General features: G+C 47.7%; 1 protein-coding gene across 4 annotated transcripts in view; it reads right to left on the bottom strand.

Moving 5' to 3' along the window:
* Positions 1-5,434: 5,434 nt before the first annotated feature.
* Positions 5,435-23,866, bottom strand: part of OGDH (oxoglutarate dehydrogenase) — a 79,805-nt gene continuing 61,373 nt past the window's right edge. For all 4 annotated transcript variants that reach the window (XM_046668835.1, XM_046668837.1, XM_046668838.1 and 1 more), the window contains 13 exons: positions 14,641-14,820; positions 14,159-14,311; positions 13,289-13,391; positions 12,955-13,083; positions 12,550-12,700; positions 12,175-12,302; positions 11,726-11,904; positions 11,145-11,216; positions 10,390-10,518; positions 9,696-9,768; positions 6,953-7,116; positions 6,624-6,778; positions 5,435-6,533 (listed from right to left, as the gene is read on the bottom strand). In XM_046668835.1, coding sequence (XP_046524791.1) covers positions 6,413-6,533; positions 6,624-6,778; positions 6,953-7,116; positions 9,696-9,768; positions 10,390-10,518; positions 11,145-11,216; positions 11,726-11,904; positions 12,175-12,302; positions 12,550-12,700; positions 12,955-13,083; positions 13,289-13,391; positions 14,159-14,311; positions 14,641-14,820 — 1,737 coding nt within the window. In that variant the 3' untranslated portion in view covers positions 5,435-6,412. The remainder of the gene's footprint in view (positions 6,534-6,623; positions 6,779-6,952; positions 7,117-9,695; positions 9,769-10,389; positions 10,519-11,144; positions 11,217-11,725; positions 11,905-12,174; positions 12,303-12,549; positions 12,701-12,954; positions 13,084-13,288; positions 13,392-14,158; positions 14,312-14,640; positions 14,821-23,866) is intronic.

Here is a 23,866-nt window from a genome sequence, read left to right as displayed (position 1 = left end):
CAGTTTACCTTTCTGACCACTTGCCTCAGGTGGCCCTGGGCACCTTCCACAGTGCCACACCTTCTTGGACAACTCACCTTTCTCTTCGAGACACTGACCACTGTCCCCACCTCTTCCTCACTCTCTACACTGGCGTTGCTTCTCGTTTGGAAGTAAGAGAAGAGAACTTCTACAGGTGCCCACGACCACGTCCACCACTAAGCTGCACCTGCACCCAGGCACTCAGCCTGTTCTGCTCCTGTCTGGGGCCTGGGTCCCCCTTCCTGTCCCCTGACGTTGCTCCATGCAGTGGACTGAGTGGTGGTCTCTAAAGATATATTCATGTCCTAATCCCCAGAGCCTGTGAATATCATGTCATATGCATAACTCAGTCAAGGACTGTGAGAGGAGGAGTTTATCCCGGGTTGTCCAGGTGGGCCCTGAAAGCATCAGATAGAGGCAGGGGGAGTTTAGAGGCAGACACACACCATGTGACAGCGGAGCAGAGACTGGAGTGATGCAGCCACCAGCACAGGACGCTGGAGTCCAAGGAAAGATCCTGCCTCAGAGCCTGCAGAGGCAGCACAGACCTGCTGACACCTTGGTTTCAGACTTTGGCCCGTAGACCATGAGAGAATGAATTTCTGTCGTTTTAAGCTCCCCAGGTTGTGGTCCTCTCCTGCATCAGGAGAGGAGCGCTTCCCATGTAACACTGGTGACCAGACCACCCTTCCAGGACAGCCTGACTTCCTGAAGCCATCTCCCTTCTCTCTGGACTCGCCATCCCTCCTCCCTCCTCCCTGGACACCCCCACTCAGCCTGCGCTTGCCAAGGGCAGTGGTGACTGACCATCAGCTCAGTGGCGCCTGCTCCGAGTGGAGATGGTGGCCAGCCCCAGGCTCAGTCCTCAGAGCCATCCTCGTCCCCACACGCACTCCACAGTGGCTCACGTGGCCCTGTAACTTTGTCTGTGTGAAAAGGACTCTTTCTTGCATGTCACCAGCCATCCTCACCTCCCTGAACCCGGGCTTACCTGGTGTCCACTCCTCTTCCTGACGCTAATCTCAACACGTCCACAGTGGGACTCTGCATTCCGTCCCGGCCTGCTGCACCCGCTCCTCCTGCAGTCCTCCTCTGCAGCGATCCATGGCTCTGTGCTGGCAGCTTTGGAACGCCACCCTCCACGTTGCACCCACCACGATCCAAATCCAAACCCTTCTCACCACTTGATCGCTGCCACGCTGGCCCCAGCCCTGCCAGCTCTTTTTTGTTCTTAAAAACATCTTACTTGAGATCAATTCACATTCCTTACAATTCACCCATATGAAGTGTAAAATTCAATGGTGTAACATTTATTCAGAGTTGTGTAACCATCACCACAATCAATTTGAGAACATTTTTATCACCCACAAGAGAAATACTGTACCCATTAGCAATCACTCCCCATTCCCTCCCCCAGCCCCTGGCAGCCAACAATCATCTACTTTCTGACCCTATGGATTCCCTAGTCTGGATATTTCATATATATGGAACCATACAATATGTGGTCTTTTGTATCTAGCTGCCTTCACTGTATGTTTTCAAGGTTCATCCATGTTGTAACGTGTCAGTACTTCATTCCTTTTTTCTGGTGGAATAATATTCCGTTATATGGATGGACTTCAGTCTGTTTATCTCTTCATCAGTTAATGGACACATGGGTTGTTTCCACTTTTTGGCTATTATGAATAATGGTGCTATGAATGTCTGTGAATGAGTTTCTGTGTGGACATATGTTCTAATTCCTCTGGGTATATACCTAAAAGTGGAGTTGCTGGGTCATATGATAATTCTATGTTTAACCTTTGAGGAGCTGCCAGACTGTTTTCCACAGCAGCTGCACTATTTTACGTTTTCACCAACAGTGCACAAGGGTTCCAATGTTTTTCCACATCTGGTGTCTTTTTGATTATAATTATGCTAGTGAATGTGCAATGGTATCTCATTGTGGTTTTGACTTGCATTTCCCTGATGACTAATGATGTTGAGCATCTTTTCACGTGCCTATTAGCCATTTGTATATTTTAACTGGGTTGTCTTTTTATTATTAAGCTGTAGGAATTCTTTATGTATTCTAGACACAAGTCCCTTGTCAGATGTGTGATTTGGAAATATTTTCTCTCATTCTGTGGATTGTCTTTTCACTTTTTTGATGGTGTCTTTTGACTCACAATGTTTTAAACTTTTATTAAGTCTAATTTATCTATATTCCATTTGTTACATATGCTTTTCATGTCATATATAAGAAACCATTGTCTAACCCAGGGTTACAAATTTTTATACCTGCTTTCCTCTAACAATTTTATAATTTTAGCTCTTACATTTAGGTCTTTGATTCAATGAGTTTATTTTTGTATATACAGCATAAACTATGGGTCTAACTTCCTCTTTTTTTTTAAAGATTTAAAAAAAAATTTTTTCCTTTTTCTCCCAAAGCCCCCCAGTACATAGTTGTATATTCTAGTTGTGGGTCCTTCCAGTTGCAGCATGTGGGACGTCGCCTCAGCATGGCCTGATGAGCAGTGCCATGTCCACTCCCAGGACTTGAACCGGCGAAACCCTGGGCTGCTGAAGCAGAGCACGCGAATTTAACCACTCGGCCACGGGGCCGGCCCCTCTTCTTTTCACAGGGATATCTGGCTGTCCCAGCGCCATTTGTTAAGACTATTCTTTCCCCACTGAATGATTTTGACAGCCTTGTCAAAAATCACTTGACCATAAAGTGGTTTATTTCTGGACTCTCAGTTCTAGTTCATTGATTGATATGTCTATTCTTATGCCAGTACCACAGAGTCTTGATTACTGTACCCTTGTAGTAAGCTTTAAAATTGGGAATTGGGAGCCCTCCAACTTTGTTCTCTTTTTTCAAGATTGTTTTGGATATTCTGGGTCCTTTGAATTTCCATATGAATTTTAGGATCAGTTTGCCAATTTCTATAAAAAAATCTGAGATTTTGATAGGGATTATGTTGAATCTTTAGGTCAATTTCAAAACTGACAAGACTGAAAGGAGAAATAGACTAATCCACAATTATAGTTGGAGACTTCAACACCTCTCTCTCAATAATATACATATATATGTGTGTGTATATATGTCCACGAATTGGAAGACTCAATATAGTAATGATGTCAGTTCTCCATACTGATAGACAGGTTTAATGCAATTTCTACCAAATCCTAGAAAAGGTTTTTGTAGACATAGATAAGATTATTCTAAAATTTATATAGAGAGAAAGGAACTATAATGGCTAAAACATTTTTTAAAGTAATAGGCTTTATTTTTTCTAGAATAGTTCTAGGTTTACAGAGAAATTGAGCAGAAAGTACAGAGTTCCCATGTACTCCCCTCCTCTACAGTTTCCCTTACTAACGTCTTGCATTAGTGTGATACACTTGTTACAAGTGATGAACCAGTACTGATACACATCTTAGTCTGCTGGGGCTGCCACAGCAAAGTACCACAGACTGGATGGCTGAAACAACAGAAACTTATTTTCCCACATTTTTGGAGGCTAGAAGTTCAAGATCAAGATGCCCTCAGGGTTGGTTTCTGGTGAGACTCTCTGGTTTGTAGACAGCTGCCTTCTCACTGTGTCCTCACATGGTCTTTCTTTTGTGCAACTGCAGAGAGAGGACTCAGAGCTCTGGTGTTTCTTCCTCTTCTAAGGACACTGGTCCTATCAGCTCAGGGCCCCACCCTTACGACCTCATTTCACCTTCATTACCTCCCTAAAGGCCCCATCTCCAAATACAGTCACACTGGGCTTCGGGCTTCAACATATGAATTTGCGGGGTGGGGGGGGGGAGGAGGGGGCAGGTCAAATATACGAATTTGATAGGCTGATGTCAAAAGGGCTTTTACATCCAGAAAGGCCCAGGGGACCACATCAGGCTTGTGCACTCTCGGACGCACACACTTGCGCTCACCCTCACACATACATGCAGTGCACCTGCACACCTATACTTGTTCACACATTCATGCACATGCATGATGCACACACTGGACCGGTCCATTGAGGTCCCGTCTAAGCAAGCAGGATGCTCTCCTAGACTGTGGTGTCTCTTCCTTCTCATAATTGCTCTTTGCCAATTTTAGTTAAAGGACAACTGAACACTGAAGTAGAACAGAGCTAACAGAGAAGCCTTTGTACTGCATTTGGCCCAGTGTGGTCTGCTCATCCCTCATCTTTCCAGAGCCTTGAGCCTGCTCTCCCTGGATCTGGGCAGGGCTGTGAACCCACGCTAAGCTGTGGGAGTGGAAAGGCCTTCTGAGACCCCCCGCCTCATCCCTGTAACCCAAACCCCCATGGAAGGGCCTCTGGCAGCTACTCCTCTGTGCCCTCAACTCTCTCGGGTGCCCCTCCAGGAAGTGCCCAGATCCCTTAGACCTACCTGGATCTGCTCTCCAGAGCACATCGCTTAGACTCATGCTGTCCCCTGACCAGACTGGAAGCGGTGAGAAGAAAGACTCAAGCTTCTCTCTCACATCTCACGCCACAGAAACTCTGGACTGGGGTGAAAGCGGAACCCTAATCCACTGCACAGAGTGCAGGACATGGACAGTTGCCTGGCAGAGAGCCAGGAGTCTTTCCAGGGAAGGAAGGGTGTCCGGCCTTAATTTTTGCCTCTTTGAACTCTAATCCACCTGGCTGACCACATCAGATGCAGGGGAGGTGTGTGGTCATGGAGCACACAGGAGCACTGGGGCAGGTGGCAGCTCTTCCCAACCCCCACACTCAGGCTGCTGTCACACCAGGATGGGAGGACACTCAGCAAGCTGCACATAGCATGCAGGACAAAATGAAGAGATTCTGAAGAGGCTCCAAGGACAAGGTGCCTGGGTGTGGCCTAGAAAACGGGGTAACCATCCATAGTAGGGGCCCCTTGCTGGAGGGTACTCCACGTCCACACCCAAGCCTTTCCCTGAGTTCTCCCTCAGTGCTGGGACCTGTTGACCCCCTAGGAGGCCAAGGCTGGCATGCTGTGGGCTCAATACGGTGGGGCTGTAGGCCAGAGGGGACACTGGGCCTCAGGGCCCTGCTGGTGTGGTTGGCTCCCCTCCAGAGGTCCAACGAGCTGCTTGGGTTCTGGGGACACTAACTCAGCCAACTAAAAAAAAGCCTCCTAGGGCCAAACCCACCTGGCATGTGGGCTCCATACAGAAGCACAGACCATGGAGTACTGCTTAGGGGGAGTCGGGAGAGGGACCCGGGAGCAGGGGAGGTTGAGAAAGCAGGGTGCACCAGACACAGCCTGCACCTGCACCAACGACAGGGAGCTGGGCTGGAAGGAAGCTTGGCTGCCTCATGCTTATGCTCTGGGCAGTGGGGAGGGTCTGCTTTCCAAATGGAGGGGAGAGGCCTGGGCCAGCCTCTTCTCGGTGAAGGCAGAGCAGAAAGAATGACACGCAGACAGCCCGTGGATAACTTAGTTTATGGGTCAAGCCAAATGCAATGCAAAGTTGTTTTTGTTCTTTTTTTTTTAACCAAAATAAATAAATCAGATCTGTCCCTGTGACAGGTGAGGGGAGCTGGCCCCTCGGCCTCACGCTGCCCCTCACCAGCAACCCTCCTCTCCCCCGTCTGACCAGCTTTGGCAGAGCAGAGAGAAGGCTTCAGAGTCTCTGTCGTGTTAAGGAGAAACAGGACAGAGAAGTGGGCTGAGCAGGGAGGCAGAGGCGGATGTGACACAGAGCAGACCCAGATCCCAAGCCATACCTCCTGGCCACACATACCCCGTGGGCTCCAGGTGCTGGCAGGTGGAGCATGCATGGCCCCCATGCACAGCCCAGGACCCTCTCAAGGGGAGGAAGTGGACACTGCAGAAAGTGGACCTTCCCTCTCTGTGCCAACTCAGGCTCAGGCCACCTCCTGCCAGCCGCCCCTCAGCAGTGCCCCCAGGTCACCCTGCCATGAGGGTCCTCCCGGAGCCCCCACCACCCCGCAAGCCTCTGACAGCAATGGCTCCTCCAAGGGGTCTGGGGCTCAGTCTGGGAAGACAAAGTCACCTAGTCCAGGTACAGGAGCCCTCTTGCTGGGTGACAAGCACTGCCAGCATGTGGGAAAGCCACATGAGGCGAGTCCTGCGGAATGAAGCCAGGGTGGAGGCAGAGCTAACCCTCCCAGGACACCTGTGGGGGCTCCCTCTCCCCTTCCCACTCCCCACTGCCTCCATGAAGGCTGCTCAGCCGGAGAGAAGTCACAGAGCGTGGGAAGCATCTGGCTTGGGGGACAGCCAAGCACGTGAGGGGGACAGTAGCCTAATCGGTAAGCAAGCGAGGGGGGAGTGTGCGGTGCAGCGGACGGGCAGAAGTGTGGGCAGCACTGAGGCACTATTCTTTAGTTGAGAAGCGAGGGGCAGTCGTGGACGTGGAGGGCAGTAGCCCAGGCAGCATCTACGAGAAGTTCTTGAAGGCGTCCAGGTCGAAGGCTGTGTCCAGGAGGCGCTGCAGCTCTGTGAGGTGAGTCTTCTTGTTGCCGGTGGCTGGAGCTGCTGCTGGGTCTCGGCCGGCATACCTGACGGAAGTGACAGTGAGTGGTGACAGCAAAGGCCACTGAGGGGACTGAAGCTCACTGCCCTCCCTGGTCCCCAGCTAAGCGCCTTACCACACAGGCTTGGCGCGGCTGATGGTGGTCCGCAGCCGGGGCTTCACATAGTCATAGTAACCCTGGTTCTTGTGCTCCTCCTGGCACCAGGCAAGCTCGGCACTGGGATACTTCTGCACCTCCTGCAGCAGGAGGTCGAAGGGGAACGGCGACAGCTGGGGAGAGAGTGAGGGGCTCCTGTCAGAGCAGCGGGCCAGGCTGGCACCAGAGGGAACAGTGTCTCAGGTGGGAAGCTCAGTGACCCATCCAGGATGTCCCGGAAGCTCTGGGAAGGCTCTGGGGCCCCAACACCCCGAGGAAGGACACCAGCACCGGCTGTAGCACCTCACCTGCTCAATCCTCGTGATGGCCACCTGCTCCACCATGCTCCGCGCTTTGCGCTCTCGGGTGAGGTCATAGTATACCTTGCCCGTACAGAAGAGAAGCCTCTTGACGTTTTCTGGGTTGTGGGCTGCAGGGCCATCCTCTGGGATCACTCGCTGGAAATGGGTTCCTACAAGAGAATCCCCACGGCCGGGGGTCTCTCAGGACTTGGCTGAGGATGCCCAGAGCCCTGCCACTGCTGCTGTGTAGGAACAGGGGCAGGGCCGTGCCATGGACTGAGGCCAGGACACGCAGTTTCCAAGGGTTACAGATGCTCCCCCTCCACGAGCTTCTGATGCCCTTGAATTTATTCTGACCGAGAGAGCCTTGAGAAGCACGTCGCAGGTAACAGGCCCAGCAGGCAAGGCCAGCCTTGGACAACAAGTGACAGCAGTGCACCCTTCAGAGCAGACCTGTGTCTAGTAAAGCATCCCATGACCACTCTGCTCAGACTCCTCACAAATTTACAATACTAAAACTTTCCACACAACTGGAGCAAGTATTCAGATGCTCAGCGCTTGGACTGTGGCTGTGGAACAAGCCAACTCCAGGAAGCTGCATCCAAGATGAGGGGCTCGCGTTCATGCTACACATGCAACCTTAGGATTAAAAGGAAACTACCTCCACCTGATAAAGCCTGGATATGAAAATCCCACAGTAAATATCACAGTCAATGATGAAAGACTGAGAGCTTTTCCTCTAAGACCAGGTACAAGACAAGGGTGCCTACTTTTGCCGCTTTTATTCAACATAGTACTGAAATCCTAGCCGGAGCAATTAGGCAAGAAAGAGAAATAAAGGGCATCCAAATTGGAAAGGAAGAAGTAAAATTATCTCTGTTTACAGATGGTATGATCTTACATGTAGAAAATCCTAAAGATCCACAAAAAACCTGCTAGAACTAGTAAACAAATTCAACCAAGTCATAGGGTAGAAAATCAACACTCAGAAATCAGTTGCATTTCTATACACTAACAATCCAAAAAAGAAATTAAGAAAACAATTCCATTTACAACGGCATCAAAAAGAATAAAATACTTAGGGAGAAACTTAACCAAGGTGGTGAAAGACCTGTACACTGAAGAGTACAAAACACTGCTGAAAGAAATTAAAGAAGACATAAATAAACGGAAAGGCATTTAGATTGAAAGACTTAATATTGTTATGATGTCAATAGCACTCAAAGCAATCTACAGATTGAATGCAATCCCTATGAAAATCCCAATGATATTTTTTGCAGAAATAGAAAAATCCATCATAAAATTCATGGAATCTCACAAGACCCCAAACAGCAAAAACAATCTTGAAAAAGAAGAAAACCGGAGGACTCACATTTCCTGATTTCAAACTTACCACGAAGCTACAGTAATCAAAACAGTGTGGTACTATCATAAAGACAGAGATAGACCAATGGAACAGAACAGAGAGCCCAGAAATAACCCCCACGTATATGGTGAAATGCCCTTTGACAAGGGTGCCAAGTCCATTTAATGGGGACAGGACAGTCTCTTCAACTGGACCTCCCCGTGCAAATGAAGCTGGACCCTTATAAGATATATGAAAATTAACCCTAGATGGATCAAAGACCTAAACATAAAATCTGAAATGCTAAAACTCCTATAAGAAAACAGGAGAAACACTTCACGACATTGGATTTGGTGATGATTCCTTGGATATGACACCAAAGGCACAGGTGACAAAAGAAAAAGTACACAAACTGGACTTCATGAAAATTAAAAAGTTTTGTGCATCAAAGGACAATCCACAGAATGGGAGAAAACTTTTGCAAGTCATGTATTTGATAAAGGATTATTATCTAGCATATAGAGAGAACTCCTAAAACTCAACAAAACAAACACCCCGGTTCAAAAACCGGCAAAGGACTTGAACAGTCATTTCTCCAAAGAAGATGATATACCAATAGACAATAAGCACATGAAAAGAAGCTCAACGTCACTCATTGTTAGGGCAATGCAAACCAAACCACGATGGGACACCACCTCACATCCATCAGGATGGCTGCTATAAACAAAACAAAACAAAAAACAAGACAAGTGTCGGTGAGGGTGTGGAGGAAGCCCTTTTGCATTGTTGATGGGAATGTAAAATGGTACGGCTGTTGCGGAAAACAGTTTGGAGGTTTCTCAAAAATTCAAACATAGAATTACCATATGACCCAGCAATTCTGTTTCTTGGTATATACGCAAAAGAACTGAACGCAGGGTCTCAAAGAGCTATGTGCACACCCGTGTTCACAGTAGCATTATCTACAACAGCTAAAATGTGGAAGCCACCCAAATGTCCACGAATGGATGAATGGATTAACAAAATGTGGTCTATCCATTCTAGATGGAGTCTTGTTACTCGGCAGGCCCCACCAACTGGTGTCTTTCCTTTGTCTGCTGAGTTGCCACCAGCCTCCAAGCACAGTCCTAGACAGTGGGGTGCACTCTAAGCTCGGACTCATTTCATCACCTCTAGAGGAGTCATGGGCACCCACATGAAGGCTGCAGACCTGGGCAGGATGTGAGACCTGCCTTTGACCAATCTGCATGCAAGCTCCCACTTCCAGGCTGCCAATGTTTGGCGGTCTTTACCCAATGACCAAAAATGTGGCAAGGGCCACAGCGAGACTCACAAGGGTAAGTCCCCTAGCCCCACGGAGCAGCAGCTGAAATCCCCTGAAATGCCCGTACCCCTCACACACACCTGGAAGCATCTCGTCGAAGCTGGTTCTGGCCTCGGGGTGACGCAGCAGGGACTTGGGGGTGAAGATGATTAACTGAAACACAGAACCACAGACTCATAATGGATCAGGTTCCAAGGATTCGAGAAGGAGGCTCAACAGCAAGGGGCTGACCAGGCCTCATCTTCAGGACAGGGCACCTGGTGCTGCCCTTCTGGCTCTGCGGCCAGGAGGAGCTGCAGGTTAGAGAAGGAAAGAGGAGAAAACAGGAGGATGCTGTCTCCTCTTGCCCACCTCTCCTCTGCCTGGAGAGGCTGGGCCCTGCTCAACTGAGCATCCACTCCTCCAAGGCCCGCCCCACCTGCTCTGAGCCCTAGGCATCCCGTGCCCTGTACCCGGGAAACAGCTGGGAGCCTCTCCTGGCTGTCCCATCCTGTGGGCCTGCAGGCTGCTGAGCCCCAGCCCTGCACCTTGAACTGCAGCAGGGGACGCTCTACTCCTGGACCATTTACACACACTCCCACTCACCCTTTAAGCAGGCCTAGGAGCCTGCTTCTAGGGGGCCCAACCACTCCCTGGGCCCCTGCTGGGGCTCATCTCTCTTCTAAGCTAAGTACAGCACCTACGACCACCCGTTCACATGTCCATCCTCCCAGTGGGCTGGGGTCCTGTACGCCTCAGGCCAGGCCTCTCTGAGCAGGGACACCCCCAACTGACCGGCTTCCGGAAGGGCAGGAGAATCTGGCGACGCAGCACATGGAAGAAGTTGCCGGGGGTGGAGCAGTTGACAACGACCCAGTTGCAATCGTACAGCTGGTTTATGTCAAAGTTGGCCTCCTCAAGGTTCTGAAGCAAGGAAGGAAACGGGGAGACGCCAGGTGGCGCTGAGCACTCTAACGTGGGAGATGTTGGGGTAGAGGGCCTCAGCAGATGCCCATGGCTCCAGCCTCGGGGTGCCACACTCCCCCAGAGACGCACACACAAGGGGACACTGACAAGAGCTAATCCAGCTGGGCTCATGCTCTGAACAGGATTCTTGCTCCTATTTAATCCCTCCCATTTCTCTGAAAACACAGCCTGGCCTGGGACAGACACAGGTTCCATCTAAAGCCAGTTCTTATTTTCCTCAGAAACTGAGTCCCAACAGTTTCCTTTCAGCTCCTGAAGTTTCACTAAAATCACCCAAAGTTCCTTTCTCTAAAATGTTTGCCTGAATCAAAATACAGACAGTATGACTCTGAAAGCTTCTGCTGCAGCTTTCACACTGTTTCTCTGCTTTTGGCAGCAGCAGGAGGCGACAGGAGGCAGGCAGGCACACTCTTTCTTCTGTGTCCTGAGGAAGCCTCTCATTGTGGGGAGACAGCAAGCACAGGGCTCACCCATCACCCTCCCCTGGCGCCTCCTGAGAGGGACAGGGCAGCAGTGCCTTCAGAGTGCTTGCAGACCGACAACTGGGTGGTCACTCTACTCACCGGCAGGACGTCTGGGTCATCATTGCACATCTGTAGGAACCGCTCAGGCCTGGCGGAGGAATGTTCTGGGCCCTGGAACCAGACAGATAAGTTACAGTTCGGGAGCTTCACACGTGTTGACAGGTGCATTCACTACTTCTCTTCCTTAACCAACTTGCTCATTTCTGTTCTGAAAAACACCAAATTACCTGTTTTTCTGCCGGCAGTTCAATTCCTCCCCTCCCCCACCCACAAACGTACAGGATGCATTTCCATGTCAGGACAGGGTCCAGCATTTCTGGCTCCTTCTGGTTTTCAAGCCTGAGTCTTAAGATTGTTATCACTTGGGGGCCTCTGTGGTGTGACAGACCCCCACAGGGCCCGGGGTGGAAGGGAAGGGAGGTGGGCAGGGACTGCCTGAGCCTGGGTGGTCCACACCAGCACCAACCATCCCCTTCTCGTTAAAGGCAAAGCAAGACCTCTTGTCTTCCAAGGTGGAGTGGCTACCAGCAGAGCCTGCATTGTGCCCGTCTCTGGGGTCAGGGTCCTGGGAAGCCCCTCCCATGTCCTAAGTCTGGTAGGGAAGGTAGGCTGGGGCTTACCATGCCCTCCATGCCATGGGGCAGCAGCAGGACAATGCCATTCTGCCGCACCCACTTGGCTTGTCCTGGGCAGATGAACTGGTCAATGATGCACTGGGCTGTGTTGTGGAAGTCACCAAACTGAGCCTCCCAGAGGACGAGGGCGTTAGGACTGGCCATGGCAAAACCCAGCTCAAAGCCTACAGAGCAGGATGGAGGGAGAAAACCACCATGAGCTTTAAGCTGGTAGGCAGGGAACGGGCTGTGGGAAGCGGGGGAAGAGGGAGGAGGCAGCAGGGAGGAGAGGGGAAGAGGAGAGGGGAAAAGGAGCAGGGAACAAGGCAGTGAGGGAGAAGGGGCGGCTGGGGGAGTGGGGAAGGGGGAGGGGAGAGGGCCTGGTCGGGGGGGGGGGGGGGGGGTGGCAGGGAGGGCCTCAGTGGTGGACGGGCAGGTGGTTGGTGGGCACTCACCCAGGACCCCGTACTCAGACAGCGAGCTGTTGCACACGGTGTAGGGGGCCTGGTTGGGCCAGAGGTGGTTCATGGGAATGCAGGTTCTCTTGTCCACGTTCTGGTCGTGCAGCACGTGGTGGCGATGGCTGAGGCAGAACAGCACAGGTGAGTAGGTGGGAGCCTGACCAGCAGACCCCACATAGGTGGCCAGAGAGCGCACAAAGCCCAGGTCTTAACAGAAGTGTCCAAATCAGAGCAGGGACAGGGTGCTTGGGCCTGAGGCTGGGACCCAGCGCCTGGCTCCTGCAGTGACTCTGCTGGAAGAGAAACCCGAGCCCTCCCTCGAGTCTTCTCCTCACTTCGAAGGGCCCACGAGAACGCCGAGAGCATCACCTGAAAGTGCCCCGCTCCACATCCTGGCCGCTGAGCCGGATATGGATGCCCTCCTTCAGGAGAGAGCCGAAGGCCATGTACTCCGCCAGAGCCCAGTCCACAGTCCTGTTCTTCACCAGCTCCCCACGGGTTTTCAAGATCCGGCTCAGCCCTGCAGAGACAGGGTGCTCACCAGTCACCCCGCACGCCCTCTTGTGACAAGAGCAGAGCCTTCTTCAGTCCCAGCTTCTGGGCGAGTGGGGAAGGCAGCCCGGTGGAGATCAGGAGTGAGGTGGGAGAGGGCTTCCCTCACCCAAGCACCTGGCCTTCAACGAGGTGGGTGGGGCCCTAGGCGGCCGGGGCCCAGGCGCATGGTGAGAGAGGCCGTCACTGGACTCAGCATTGGACTTAGTGCAGCCTTGTTACCTCCATGAATGGTGAAGTTCTCCACAGGCACGGAGCTCGCCACGTTCCCAATGTGTGCGAGAATATCCTCTGTCAGGCCCGTGGAGGGGCAGGACATGCTCCTGGGCTGTCCATCCAGGGTGAAGAAACCTAGGAGAGGAGGGACAAGCTGACGCATGGCCACTACTTTTCCAGGAACCAAACCGTGGCCACACGAGACGCCGTGGAGAGGTGAGTAAGACTCAATGTGGCGTGGACCATGTTCCCCATGAGAGCGGTAGTTGGGGGTTGATTCCAGGGCCCACAAGGGGTGTTGTGGGGCTGGAGGGGTTCATCGGTGACGTCCCTCACTCACCAGGCCAGGGGGAGTCCAGCCAGTGCTTGATGTGCAAGATCTTCTCGTCCTTGGACCTAGCAAAGGCCTCCTCACAGATCTTGTCATACTTGGAGATCTCCTCCTGCAGGGTCAGCACAGCTCAGGGGCGCTCTGCTCAGGGCACCATGGGCCCACAGCCGCTGCATGTCGCACTTCCTGAGCGCACCTGCACTCCCCAGAGCACCTGACTCCACTAGCCTCTGGGCCTTCTCTTCCCAACACACACAACCTCTCTGAGATCTGTGAGAAGCCTACAACACTTTACTGTTCTCATTGCCAGCGGTTTCTTCTCCACATTTGCCGGCTGCCTCCCCCATATTATTCTTATGAAGTGGTCTAGTTCTCAGGGCTCCTTGAGCAGCCCCAGGACGATTGAACCCCAAAGCGCCATCTCCATGCTTGCCCTGATTTCAGCACTGCCTCCACTCCCAGACTTCCGACTCGCCATGCTGGTAAGTAGCCCTTGTCGCCCTTGTCTGACGCTGGGCAACCTGCATGGGCCTTCCCACTGGTCACCAGCCAGAACCCAGCAGATCACAGCAGCCTTTAAGGAGCTGGATCCTTCATCTGCCTCTCAGCCTGCAGCCTGCAGCCTGCACTCTGTCAGCAGAGAAAGCCTGGGTGGCTACTGCCTCATGCCAAAGTGCTCTCAGGTCCCACCTCCTTCATGGAACCCCTCAGCGGCCAGGACCCTCCAAGAACTTCAGCACTGAAATGTTGTAAATATTTCATATATTCTCACTTGGATCCTGATAACTCTGCAAAAGCAACAACTGGCCCTGCAGCTGGCCTTCTCTTTCCCTCCCCAGCTCTGGAAAGGCCTGCCAGGATCAGAGCCGGGGGACCCACCTCGTACTCGGGCTGGTTGACCACACCCTGCGACACCAGCAACTCGGCGTACTTTTGCAGCACGGGCTTCTGCTTGCGGATCTGCTTGTACATGAGCGGCTGCGTGAACATGGGCTCATCCATCTCATTGTGGCCGTTGCGTCGGTAACACACCTGGGCATGGCCAGGAGACACCAGCATCAGGGACCATGTCAGCTGGGACTTGGGACCCACAAGGACCTGCCCCACCTCTCCCATGTGATGCCTCAGTTTACCTCCTCTAGAATTAAGAGTTCTATATCTCTCTCCTTCACACACTAGAGTCGCTTTGACTGTCACATGAGATGAAACCACAGTGACCTAGGAATATCCTGGGACAGGACCCCAAAAACCTTTTTCCCTAGCATAGCTCACCCAGGTTGGAGGCTCAAGAGGGGCAGTAGGGTGAGTCTACACCAAGGAGTCCTGAGCCCTCTCTCCAGGAAATGGGCAGGGTCACTCACCAGGTCCACCACCACATCCTTGTGGAAGGTACTCCTCCACTCAGCTGCCACCTTGCACACGTACATGACGGCCTCTGGGTCATCCGAATTCACATGGAAAATGGGGGCATTCACGACTCGGGCCACATCGGTGGGGTAGGGCGAGGAGCGGGCCATTCGTGGGTCCGTGGTGAAGCCGATCTGCAAGGGACATCAGTCTGGCCAGTGGGCACGGGGCCTGCTGGGCCGGAGTGGGGCTGAGGGCAGAGCCAAGGGTGTGGGCAAGGCTGAGGGCAGGGCTAAGGGTAGGCAGGGTGGGGCTGGGGGCCATTTGCCAGGTGTGTGTGTGTCATTTGGCTGCACTTGGCCTACTCTGAGGAAGTCCCCAAATGGCTATTCAGGTTTTTTTTTTTTGAGGAAGATTAGCCCTGAGCTAACATCTGCTGCCAATCCTCCTCTTTTTGCTGAGGAAGACTGGCCCTGAGCTAACATCTGTGCCCATCTTCCTCTGTTTTATATGTGGGACGCCTGCAACAGCATGGCTTGCCAAGTGGTGCCATGTCTGTACCTGGGATCCGAACTGGCGAACCCCGGGCCACAGAAGTGGAACGTGCGAATGTAACCGCTGTGCCACTGGGCCGGCCCTATTTAGGTTTTTTTAAAAAAATTGTTTTGTGTTTTCCTATTCAGATAAAATTCATACATGTTCAACATGAGGAATTTGGAAGATAGACAGTATAAAGAAAGTTACCTACAATTCCACCAGCTACAGTGTAAATATTTTGATGTTTTCCTTTCCAGACAATTTTCTTTGCATGTATATACATGCAATATATACTTAAAATTTTGGATCCTATTACTTCTATAATTCTGCACTTTGTTCATTCAACATTATGAGCTCTTTTTCTTTGAAAAGAAAATTTAAAGGCTTCAAAGTACTCACCACTTAGCTGTACTAAAACTTAATTAACTATATATTCATAATTTTATTAAGCATTTAAAATTTATTTTTATGAAATACTTCAAACATATAGAAAGTATGATAATACTGTAATGATCACCCATAAACTCATAACCCAACATGAACAAATCTTAACAGTTTCAGGACCTTTCATATTCCTTAGAATAAAATAGCACATTTCTGCTATAGCTGGCCCTCACACAGGGAGCGCATCGTTTCCACATGATGCTATACGTATTTCATACATCCATAAACAATATATAGTATATTCTTAGGCTTGTTGGTAACTTTAAAACTTTGATATAATTTCAAACTTACGAAAAAGTTGAAAGAATAATGCAAAGAACTCCCAGTGTTTACTCAGATTCATCACTTGTTTCCATTTTGCTCCTTTATTATTCATGTTCTTTCCATTACGCACACGCTCACACACCTTTTCCTGAACTATTTCGGGGTAGGTTGCAGACCGTTCCTATTCCCTGAAGTGAGGACGGCCCCTTACTAGGCAGAGTGTAGGCCCCAGCCCAGGCAAGTGGACATTACAGAATATTGTTATCTAACCCACAGTCTCTACACGCATTCCATCAATTGCCCTAAGATGTCCAGTCTTTCTTCCCTCAGTCCAGTATCTAACTCAGCACATCATCTGCATTAGCTATCACCTCTCCCGTCTCCCTTCAGCTGGAAGGCTTCCCTGCCTTTTTTGGTCTTTCATGGCACTGAAATTTTTGAAGAGTATTTCAGTATCTTTAAACCATGTAGATATACACTCTATGTACCCATGTATGGCATCATACTCTATATGTTGTGCAAATCCTTTGCAATTTGCTTTCTGTTCAACATGTGTATTTATGGTTCATCCAGGTTGAAGCAGGTACTCTGCCTCCTGTAGCAGAGCTTCAGAGTGGCATCTAAGTACTGAGCAGTGGACATCACAGTCCTTTTATCTACTCTCCTGTTGGTGGGCATTTAATTGTCTCCAACTTGGAGTCAACACACTCTTACTCTACATGTTCTTTTTTTTTCTTTTATTTTTTGAGGAAGATTAGCCCTGAGCTAACATCTGCTGCTAATACTCCTCTTTTTGCTGAAGGAGACTGGCCCTGAGCTAACATCCATGCCCATCTTCCTCTACTTTATATGTGGGACACCTACCACAGCATGGCTTGCCAAGTGGTGCCATGTGCACAGCCGTGATCCGAACCGGCGAACCCTGGGCCGCCAAAGCGGAACATGCGCACTTAACCGCTGTGCCACAGGGCCGGCCTTACACAGGTTTTCTCCAGCAAACAGAGTTTATCTGCAGAATACCCCTAAGAAGGGAAAACTAAGCCGCAGGGTACAGCATCACAGACTTTCTAAATACCACCAAACTGCTCTCCCAAGTGGTTGCACGCTTACCCTACTAGCAGCATAGGAATACCCTGCATTGCTGCTCATGATATTGTGACTATTTCTCCAGAATATTAAATATTTTAATGATTATATAATACCACTTCCTATGGCTTTGCCAAAATTTATGCAAAGACTCTTCTTTGTTGAATGGATAGCTTATTTCCTAATTTTCTAGTATAAATATGGTTTTGACATTCTTATACAAAAATATTTAGCATCTGATGGTTTCCTTATGAGAGAATTCTAGAAGGGGAAATCCTAGGTATGTTCTTAAAGAAACAGCCTAGGCAAAGCAGCCACTTTCTCTCCGCCGCAGATCTTACTGACCCCACATCAGGTCATATAAATGATGTCAAAAGCAGTAACATTACCAAAGCCGTAGCTCTTACGGAGGTCTGAGAATTCTTTATTCATTTATGACAAATTGCTTTTACATAATCTCCCTTATCACACTAACTAAAGAAAAGATTAGAAATAGTCAGAAACTGATGAGAACACTAAAAAGTGATGTACCAGGAAGAATTCTGATGAACACTTACAGAGACCTTGAACAATCTCATCACCCATCTGGGTGCCCCACTGAGGGAAATGAACATAATGCACATTACATTTAGAACCTCATAGAAAGTAAGCAAAGTAAGCTGCTTCGAAATGTTGAGACCTCAGTCCCTCAGCCTCCCTCCCCAGTAGCCACCACTGGCACTGGCTTCTGTTTCTTCAAGCATGTATGTGTGGGTGCACGCACACACACACACACTCACGTATGCACACACAGACACGTGTGCACATGCAGACGCAGGTGTACTCCCTATACTGCTCTATACTGTTCTTCCCCACTTAATATATCTTGTGGATCATTTCAACAGTATATACAGATCCCAGTCTTTCAAATAGTTTTATGAATTGTATTAATGATCACAGTTACACGGTGCTTATTTATAGGCCAGGCACTATTCTGTGCATTTTATATACATTAGTTTACATGGATTAACTCCTTTAAGCCTTGTAACACATGTATGGACATATCATCATAAACTATTTAACCAGCTCCCTACCAATCTAGAGATGGAAATTTTGATTTCTGGTCTTGCTGCTGCAGTGGTATCTTAAACACATCTCTTAGCAGACATATAGGAGTGAGTGTACTAGTAGGAAAATCCCACTAAGTAGAACTGCTGACTTGAGAGCCAGAAGGGACCTTAGAGCCGAATGGTTTATCATCTCACTCCTGGTTGGAGCCCTGTCTACTTCAACCCCGTGGCTTGTCCCTGGCTGGAACAGGTGTGACTACTGGAAGTTCTTCCTTTCATTCAACCGAAACCTGCTTCCTGGTAATTGCTACTCACTGGTGCCGACTCTCCTGTCGCATTCTTTGCTACGTGAATCATTCACTCATCTGAAAAGAGCTCTCATGCCTCCAGGAGTCATCAATCTTCTGGGTCACATGGGCCTAGCTTCCTGGGTCATTCTTTATAGGGTATTGTCCAGACACTGGGCCATCCTAAGACACTCTCCTCTGGACATGGTCTCACTGATGTTCAATCAGAAGGCCAGATTTTCTGTCATAACAAGTTTGACAAACCCAAGGTTTACCTGTGCTGTGTTTGTGTAATGTGATTCTTAAATTGAAACACTATTAAATGTTTATATTGCAAAGAAGGAAGGTTTCAAATCAACGATCTAAGAAACTAGAAAAAGAAGACTAAATTAACCCCAAAGCAAGTAGTAGGAAAGAAATAACAAAGAGCAGAAATCAGTGAAATATAAAGCAGGAAAACAACAGAGAAAATGTAGTGAAACCACAGCTGTTCCTTTGAAAACAACAACAAATCTATAGCCTAGTAGACTGCCCAATAAAAAAAGAGACAAGACACAAACCACCAATATCAGGCACGAGAGAGGGGATCCCACTGCAGATCCTAATAAGAGAACATTACAAACTTCTGGTCATAAATTCTACAACTTAAATGAAATGGACAAATTCCATGAAAGACAGAAATTACCAGAGCTTACTTAAAAAAACCCCAACATTCTTTTTTTTTTTTTTTTTTTTAAAGATTGGCACCTGAGCTAACATCTGTTGCCAATCTTCTTTTTTTCTTTTTCTTCTTCTTTTTCTCCCCAAGGCCCCCGGTACATAGTTGTATATTCTAGCTGTAGGTCCTTCTGGTTGTGCTGTATGGGACGCCGCCTCAGCGTGGCCTGATGAGTGGTGCTATGTCCACACCCAGGATCTAAACTGGCGACACCCTGGGCTGCCGAAGCAGAGTGTGTGAACTTAACCACTCGGCCACAGGGCTGGCCCCAAACCCCAACATTCTTAGAGAAGCTTCCACTTTTGGGAGATGGAGTAGATGTGCCGTTCCTTATTCCTCCTGCTAAGTACAGCTAAGAACCCAGGACATCACACATAGAGCAAACATAAAACTTGGAAGGTAAACAGAAGGTGGCAGACCAGCCAGGGACCTCAGGTTCTGAAGAACAACTTGGTGATAGTTCCCAGGAATGTCTCAGTCCCTCCTATATTCCAGACTGAGCGCCAGAGAAGCAGGCAATCCTGAAATGCCAACAGGCACAGACAAAAAGAAGTCCCAAGGAAAGGTGGCTCTCTCTGGCCAGAAGACCAGGTAGGGGCTGCCTAGCCGGACACAACATTTTTAGACAATTAACCACCCTGCTGCAGCCAACCCCACAGAAAACATGGTGGCCCCACCTCTACCCTTCCCAGCAAAGGCCAAAGAGGGAGCCTAGACTGATGGTAATTAGGTGTCCCCTCACCCTAGTGTCAGTGGAGGCCACATGGGGAGCAGCAGCAAAGCATCCCTGTCCCACCCTGCCTGCCCTCCCCTCCCTGGGTATCAACAGACGTGGGTGGGGAACCTGCACTCCCAGCCCCGACCAGGCAGTAACAAGTGCCCCGACCCCAACTTGAGAGGTCCAGTGGAAGCTTGCTATAACAGAAGATTTAAATAAGATTCTGAGTTGCATAACATAATGCCCAAGACGTCCCAGTTTCATTTGAAAATCACTTGTCATACTAACAACCAGAAAAATCTCAGCTTGAATGAGAAAAAACAATCATTAGAAGCCAATGCAGAGGAGACACAAATATTGGAATTATCTGACAAAGACTTTAAGGCAGCCATTGTAAGAATGCTTCAATGAAAACTATGAACATGTCTGAAACACACGAAAAAACAAACTCTCAGCAAAGACAAAGATCTAAAAAGAACCAAATGGAAATTTTACAAATAAAAAATAAAAAACTGGGGAAAACAACTGAATGGAGGTGCTCTACAGCAGAATGGAGGCGAGAAAGTAAAGAATCAGTGAACTTAAAGATAGAAATTACCCAATCTAAATAAATGAAGAGACTGAAAAAAACAAACATGAACACAGCCTTGGGGACCTGTGGGACCATAACAAAAGGTCTAACATTTGTGTCATTGGGGTCCTAGGAGGAGAGAGAGGATGGGGCTGCATAAATAATATCTGAAATAAGAAACAAGGTCAGTAGAATAAATCTAACCAACGAGATGAGAGACTTGTACACTGAAAACCACAAGACACTGATGAAGGAAACTGAAGAAGACACAAATAGATAGAAAGACATTCCATGCTCATGATTGGAAGAGTTAATATTGTTAAAACGTCCATACTACCCAAAGCAATCCACAGATTTAATGCAATCCCCATCAAAATTCCAATGGCATTTTTCACAGAAATAGAACAAAATTTGTATGGAACCAGAAAAGCCACTGAACAGCCAAAGCAATCTTGAGAAAGAAGAACGAAGCTGGAGGCACCATGTTCCCCGATTTCAAACTTCATTAAAAAGCTACAGTAATCAAAACAGTATGATGTTGGCATAGAAACAGACACACAGATCAATGGAACAGAAGAAAGAGCCCAGAAATAAACCCATGCATGTATGGTCAATTACTTTATGACAAAGGAGCCAAGAATATACAATGGGGAAAGGATAGTCTCTTCAATTAATGGTGCTGGGAAAACCAGACAGCCATGTGCAAAGAATGAAATCAGACCACTATCTTACACCGTACACAAAAATTAACAAAAAATGGAATAAAGACTTGAACATAAGACCTGAAACCATAAAATTTCTAGAAGAAAACATAAGTGGTAAAGCTCCTTGACATCAGTCTTGGCAATGATTTTCTGTATTTGACACCAAAAGCAAAGGCAACAAAAGCAAAAATAAACAAGTGAGAGTACATCAAACTAAAAAGCTTCTGCACAGCAAGAGAAACCATCAACAAAATGAAAAGGCAACTTACAGGACAGGAGAAAATATCTGCAAGTTATGTATCTGATAAGGGGTTAATATGTAAAATACACATAGAACTTATACAACTCAATAGCAAAAAACTAAACAATCCAATTAAAAAATGGGCAGAGGACCTGAATAGACATTTTTCTGAAAAAGACATACAAATTGCCAACAGGTACATGAAAAGATGTTCAGCACCACTAATCATCAGGGAAATGCAAATCAAAACCACAATGAGCTACCACCTCACACCTGTTAGAATGGCTGTCAACAAAAAGACAAGAGATAACAAGTAGTGGTGAGGATGTGGAAAAAAGGGAACTCTTGTGCACTGTTGGTGGGAATGTAAATTGGTGCAGCCACTATGGGAAACTGGATGGAGGTTCCTCAAAAAATTAAAAATAGAACTACCATATGATCTAGCTATTCCAATTCTGAGTATTTATCTGAAGAAAACAAACACACTAACTCTTAAAGATATCTGTGCCCCCATGTTCACGCAGCGTTGTTTGCAATAGCCTAGACAAGACTGAGGAAACAATCTAAGTGTCCACCAATGGATGAATGGATAAAGAAATTGTTGCATATATACATAATGGAATAGTATTCAGCCATAAAAAAGAAGGAAATCCTGCCATTTGCAACAACGTGGATGAACCTTGAGATCATTATGTTAAGTAAAATAAGTCAGACAGAGAAAGACAAATACTGTACGATCTCGTTTGTGGAGTCTAAAACAACAACAACAAAAGCTTAAGCTCATAGATACAGATAACAGATTGGTGGTTACTGGTGGGGGGGGAGTACAGGATGACCAAAAGGGGTAAGGATAGTTAAAAAAAAAAAAAAAGACCGTCTGAAAATTCCCCCAATTTGTCAAGATACAAATCTACAGATTGACAAAAGCTGAATGATGCCAAGTCATGTCAATGGAGAAAGATAGTCTTTTCGACAAATGATGTAGGAACAAGTATCCATGTGCAAAAGAATAAAGTGGGGCCCCTTCCTTGCACCACACACAAAAGTTAACTCAAAATAGATCACAGATGTAAGAACTAAAACTATAAAGCTCTCAGAGGAAAATATAGGAGTAAAAACAAAACAAAACAAACAAAAACAATTTTTGTGCTTCAAAAGACAACATCAAGAAAGTGAAAAACCCACAGAATGGGAGAAAATATTTGCAAATCATATATCTGATGAAGGGATTGTATCCAGAAGATATATATAAAGAATTCTTCAAATAAAAAGACAATCCAATTTAAAAATAGGCAAAGGATCTGAAGATTTCTCCAAAGAAGATACACAAATGGCCAATAAACACATGAAAAGATGCTTAACATCATCAGTCATCAGGGAAATGTAAATCAAAACTACAATGAAACACACCCATTTTGATGGCTAGAATAAAAAAAGACAATAACAAGTGTTAGTGAAGAGGTGAAAAAATTAAAATTCTCATCCACTGCTGGTGGGATTGTAAAATGGTACAGCTGCTTGGGAATAGTGTGGCAGCTCCTCAAAAGGTTAACTATAGAGTCACCATGTGACCCAGCAATTCTACTTTTAGGTATAGATCCAAGAGAAATGTGTGTCCACACAAAAACTTGTACATGGAAGTTCAGAGCAGCATTATTTTTAAAAGATTCTATTTCTCCTTCTTCTCCCCAACCCCCCCCCCCCCCCCCCCCCCCCCCACCCCGTCCTATATATACATACTTTTTAGTTGTGGGTCTTTCTAGTTGTGGCACGTGGGATGCTGCCTCAATATGGCCTGATGAGTGGTGCTAGGTCCACACCCAGGATCCAAACCGGCGAAACTCTGGGCCACCGAAGCAGAGTGCGTGAACTTAATGACTCGGCCACAGGGCTGGCCCCACAGCAGCATTATTTTTAATAGCCAAAAACAGAAACAATCCAAATGTCCCTCAACTGATAAATGGGTAAATAAAATAATATTTGGCCACGTAATAGAATCCTAAATAGAAGACCTGACATGCTACAATGTGGGTGAACCTTGAAAACATTACACAAAGTGAAAGAGGCCAGTCACAAAGGACCATGTATTATATGATTTGATTAATATGAAATATCCAGAATAGGTAAACCTATAGAGACAGAAAGTAGATCAGTGATTGCTTAGGGCTGGGGAGACTGGGGGGATAGGGCTGTGATAGCTAAAGGATACAGAATTTCTTGAGATGATGAAAATGTTCTAAAATTGACTGTGGTGATAGTAGCACTGTGTGAACACACTAAAAACCAGTGAATTGTAGACTTTAAGTGGGCAAATTGTGTGGTATGTGAATGATAGTCAAGCTGTCAAAAAAAAAAAAAAAAAAGGGTGAGCAAACCCAAACATAATAAACCCAAAGAAATCCATGTCAAGACACATCATAGTCGAACTTCTGAAAACTGAGGGCAAAGGGAAAAAAATCTTCCCATGAAGAAAACTCTGGGCCCAGAAGTGTTTTACTGGCAAATCCTACCAAACACTTACAGAGGAAATATATCAATTCTACACAAGCTCTTGCAGAAAATAGAAGAGAAGGAAACACTTCCCAACTTATTTTATGAGGCCAGCATTCCCCTGATACCCA

This window comes from Equus quagga, chromosome 8 (genome assembly GCF_021613505.1).
Source record: "Equus quagga isolate Etosha38 chromosome 8, UCLA_HA_Equagga_1.0, whole genome shotgun sequence".
NCBI lineage: Eukaryota > Metazoa > Chordata > Mammalia > Perissodactyla > Equidae > Equus > Equus quagga.
The sequence above is the reverse complement of the archived record's forward strand: the minus strand, read 5'-3'. Positions and strand labels throughout refer to the sequence as shown.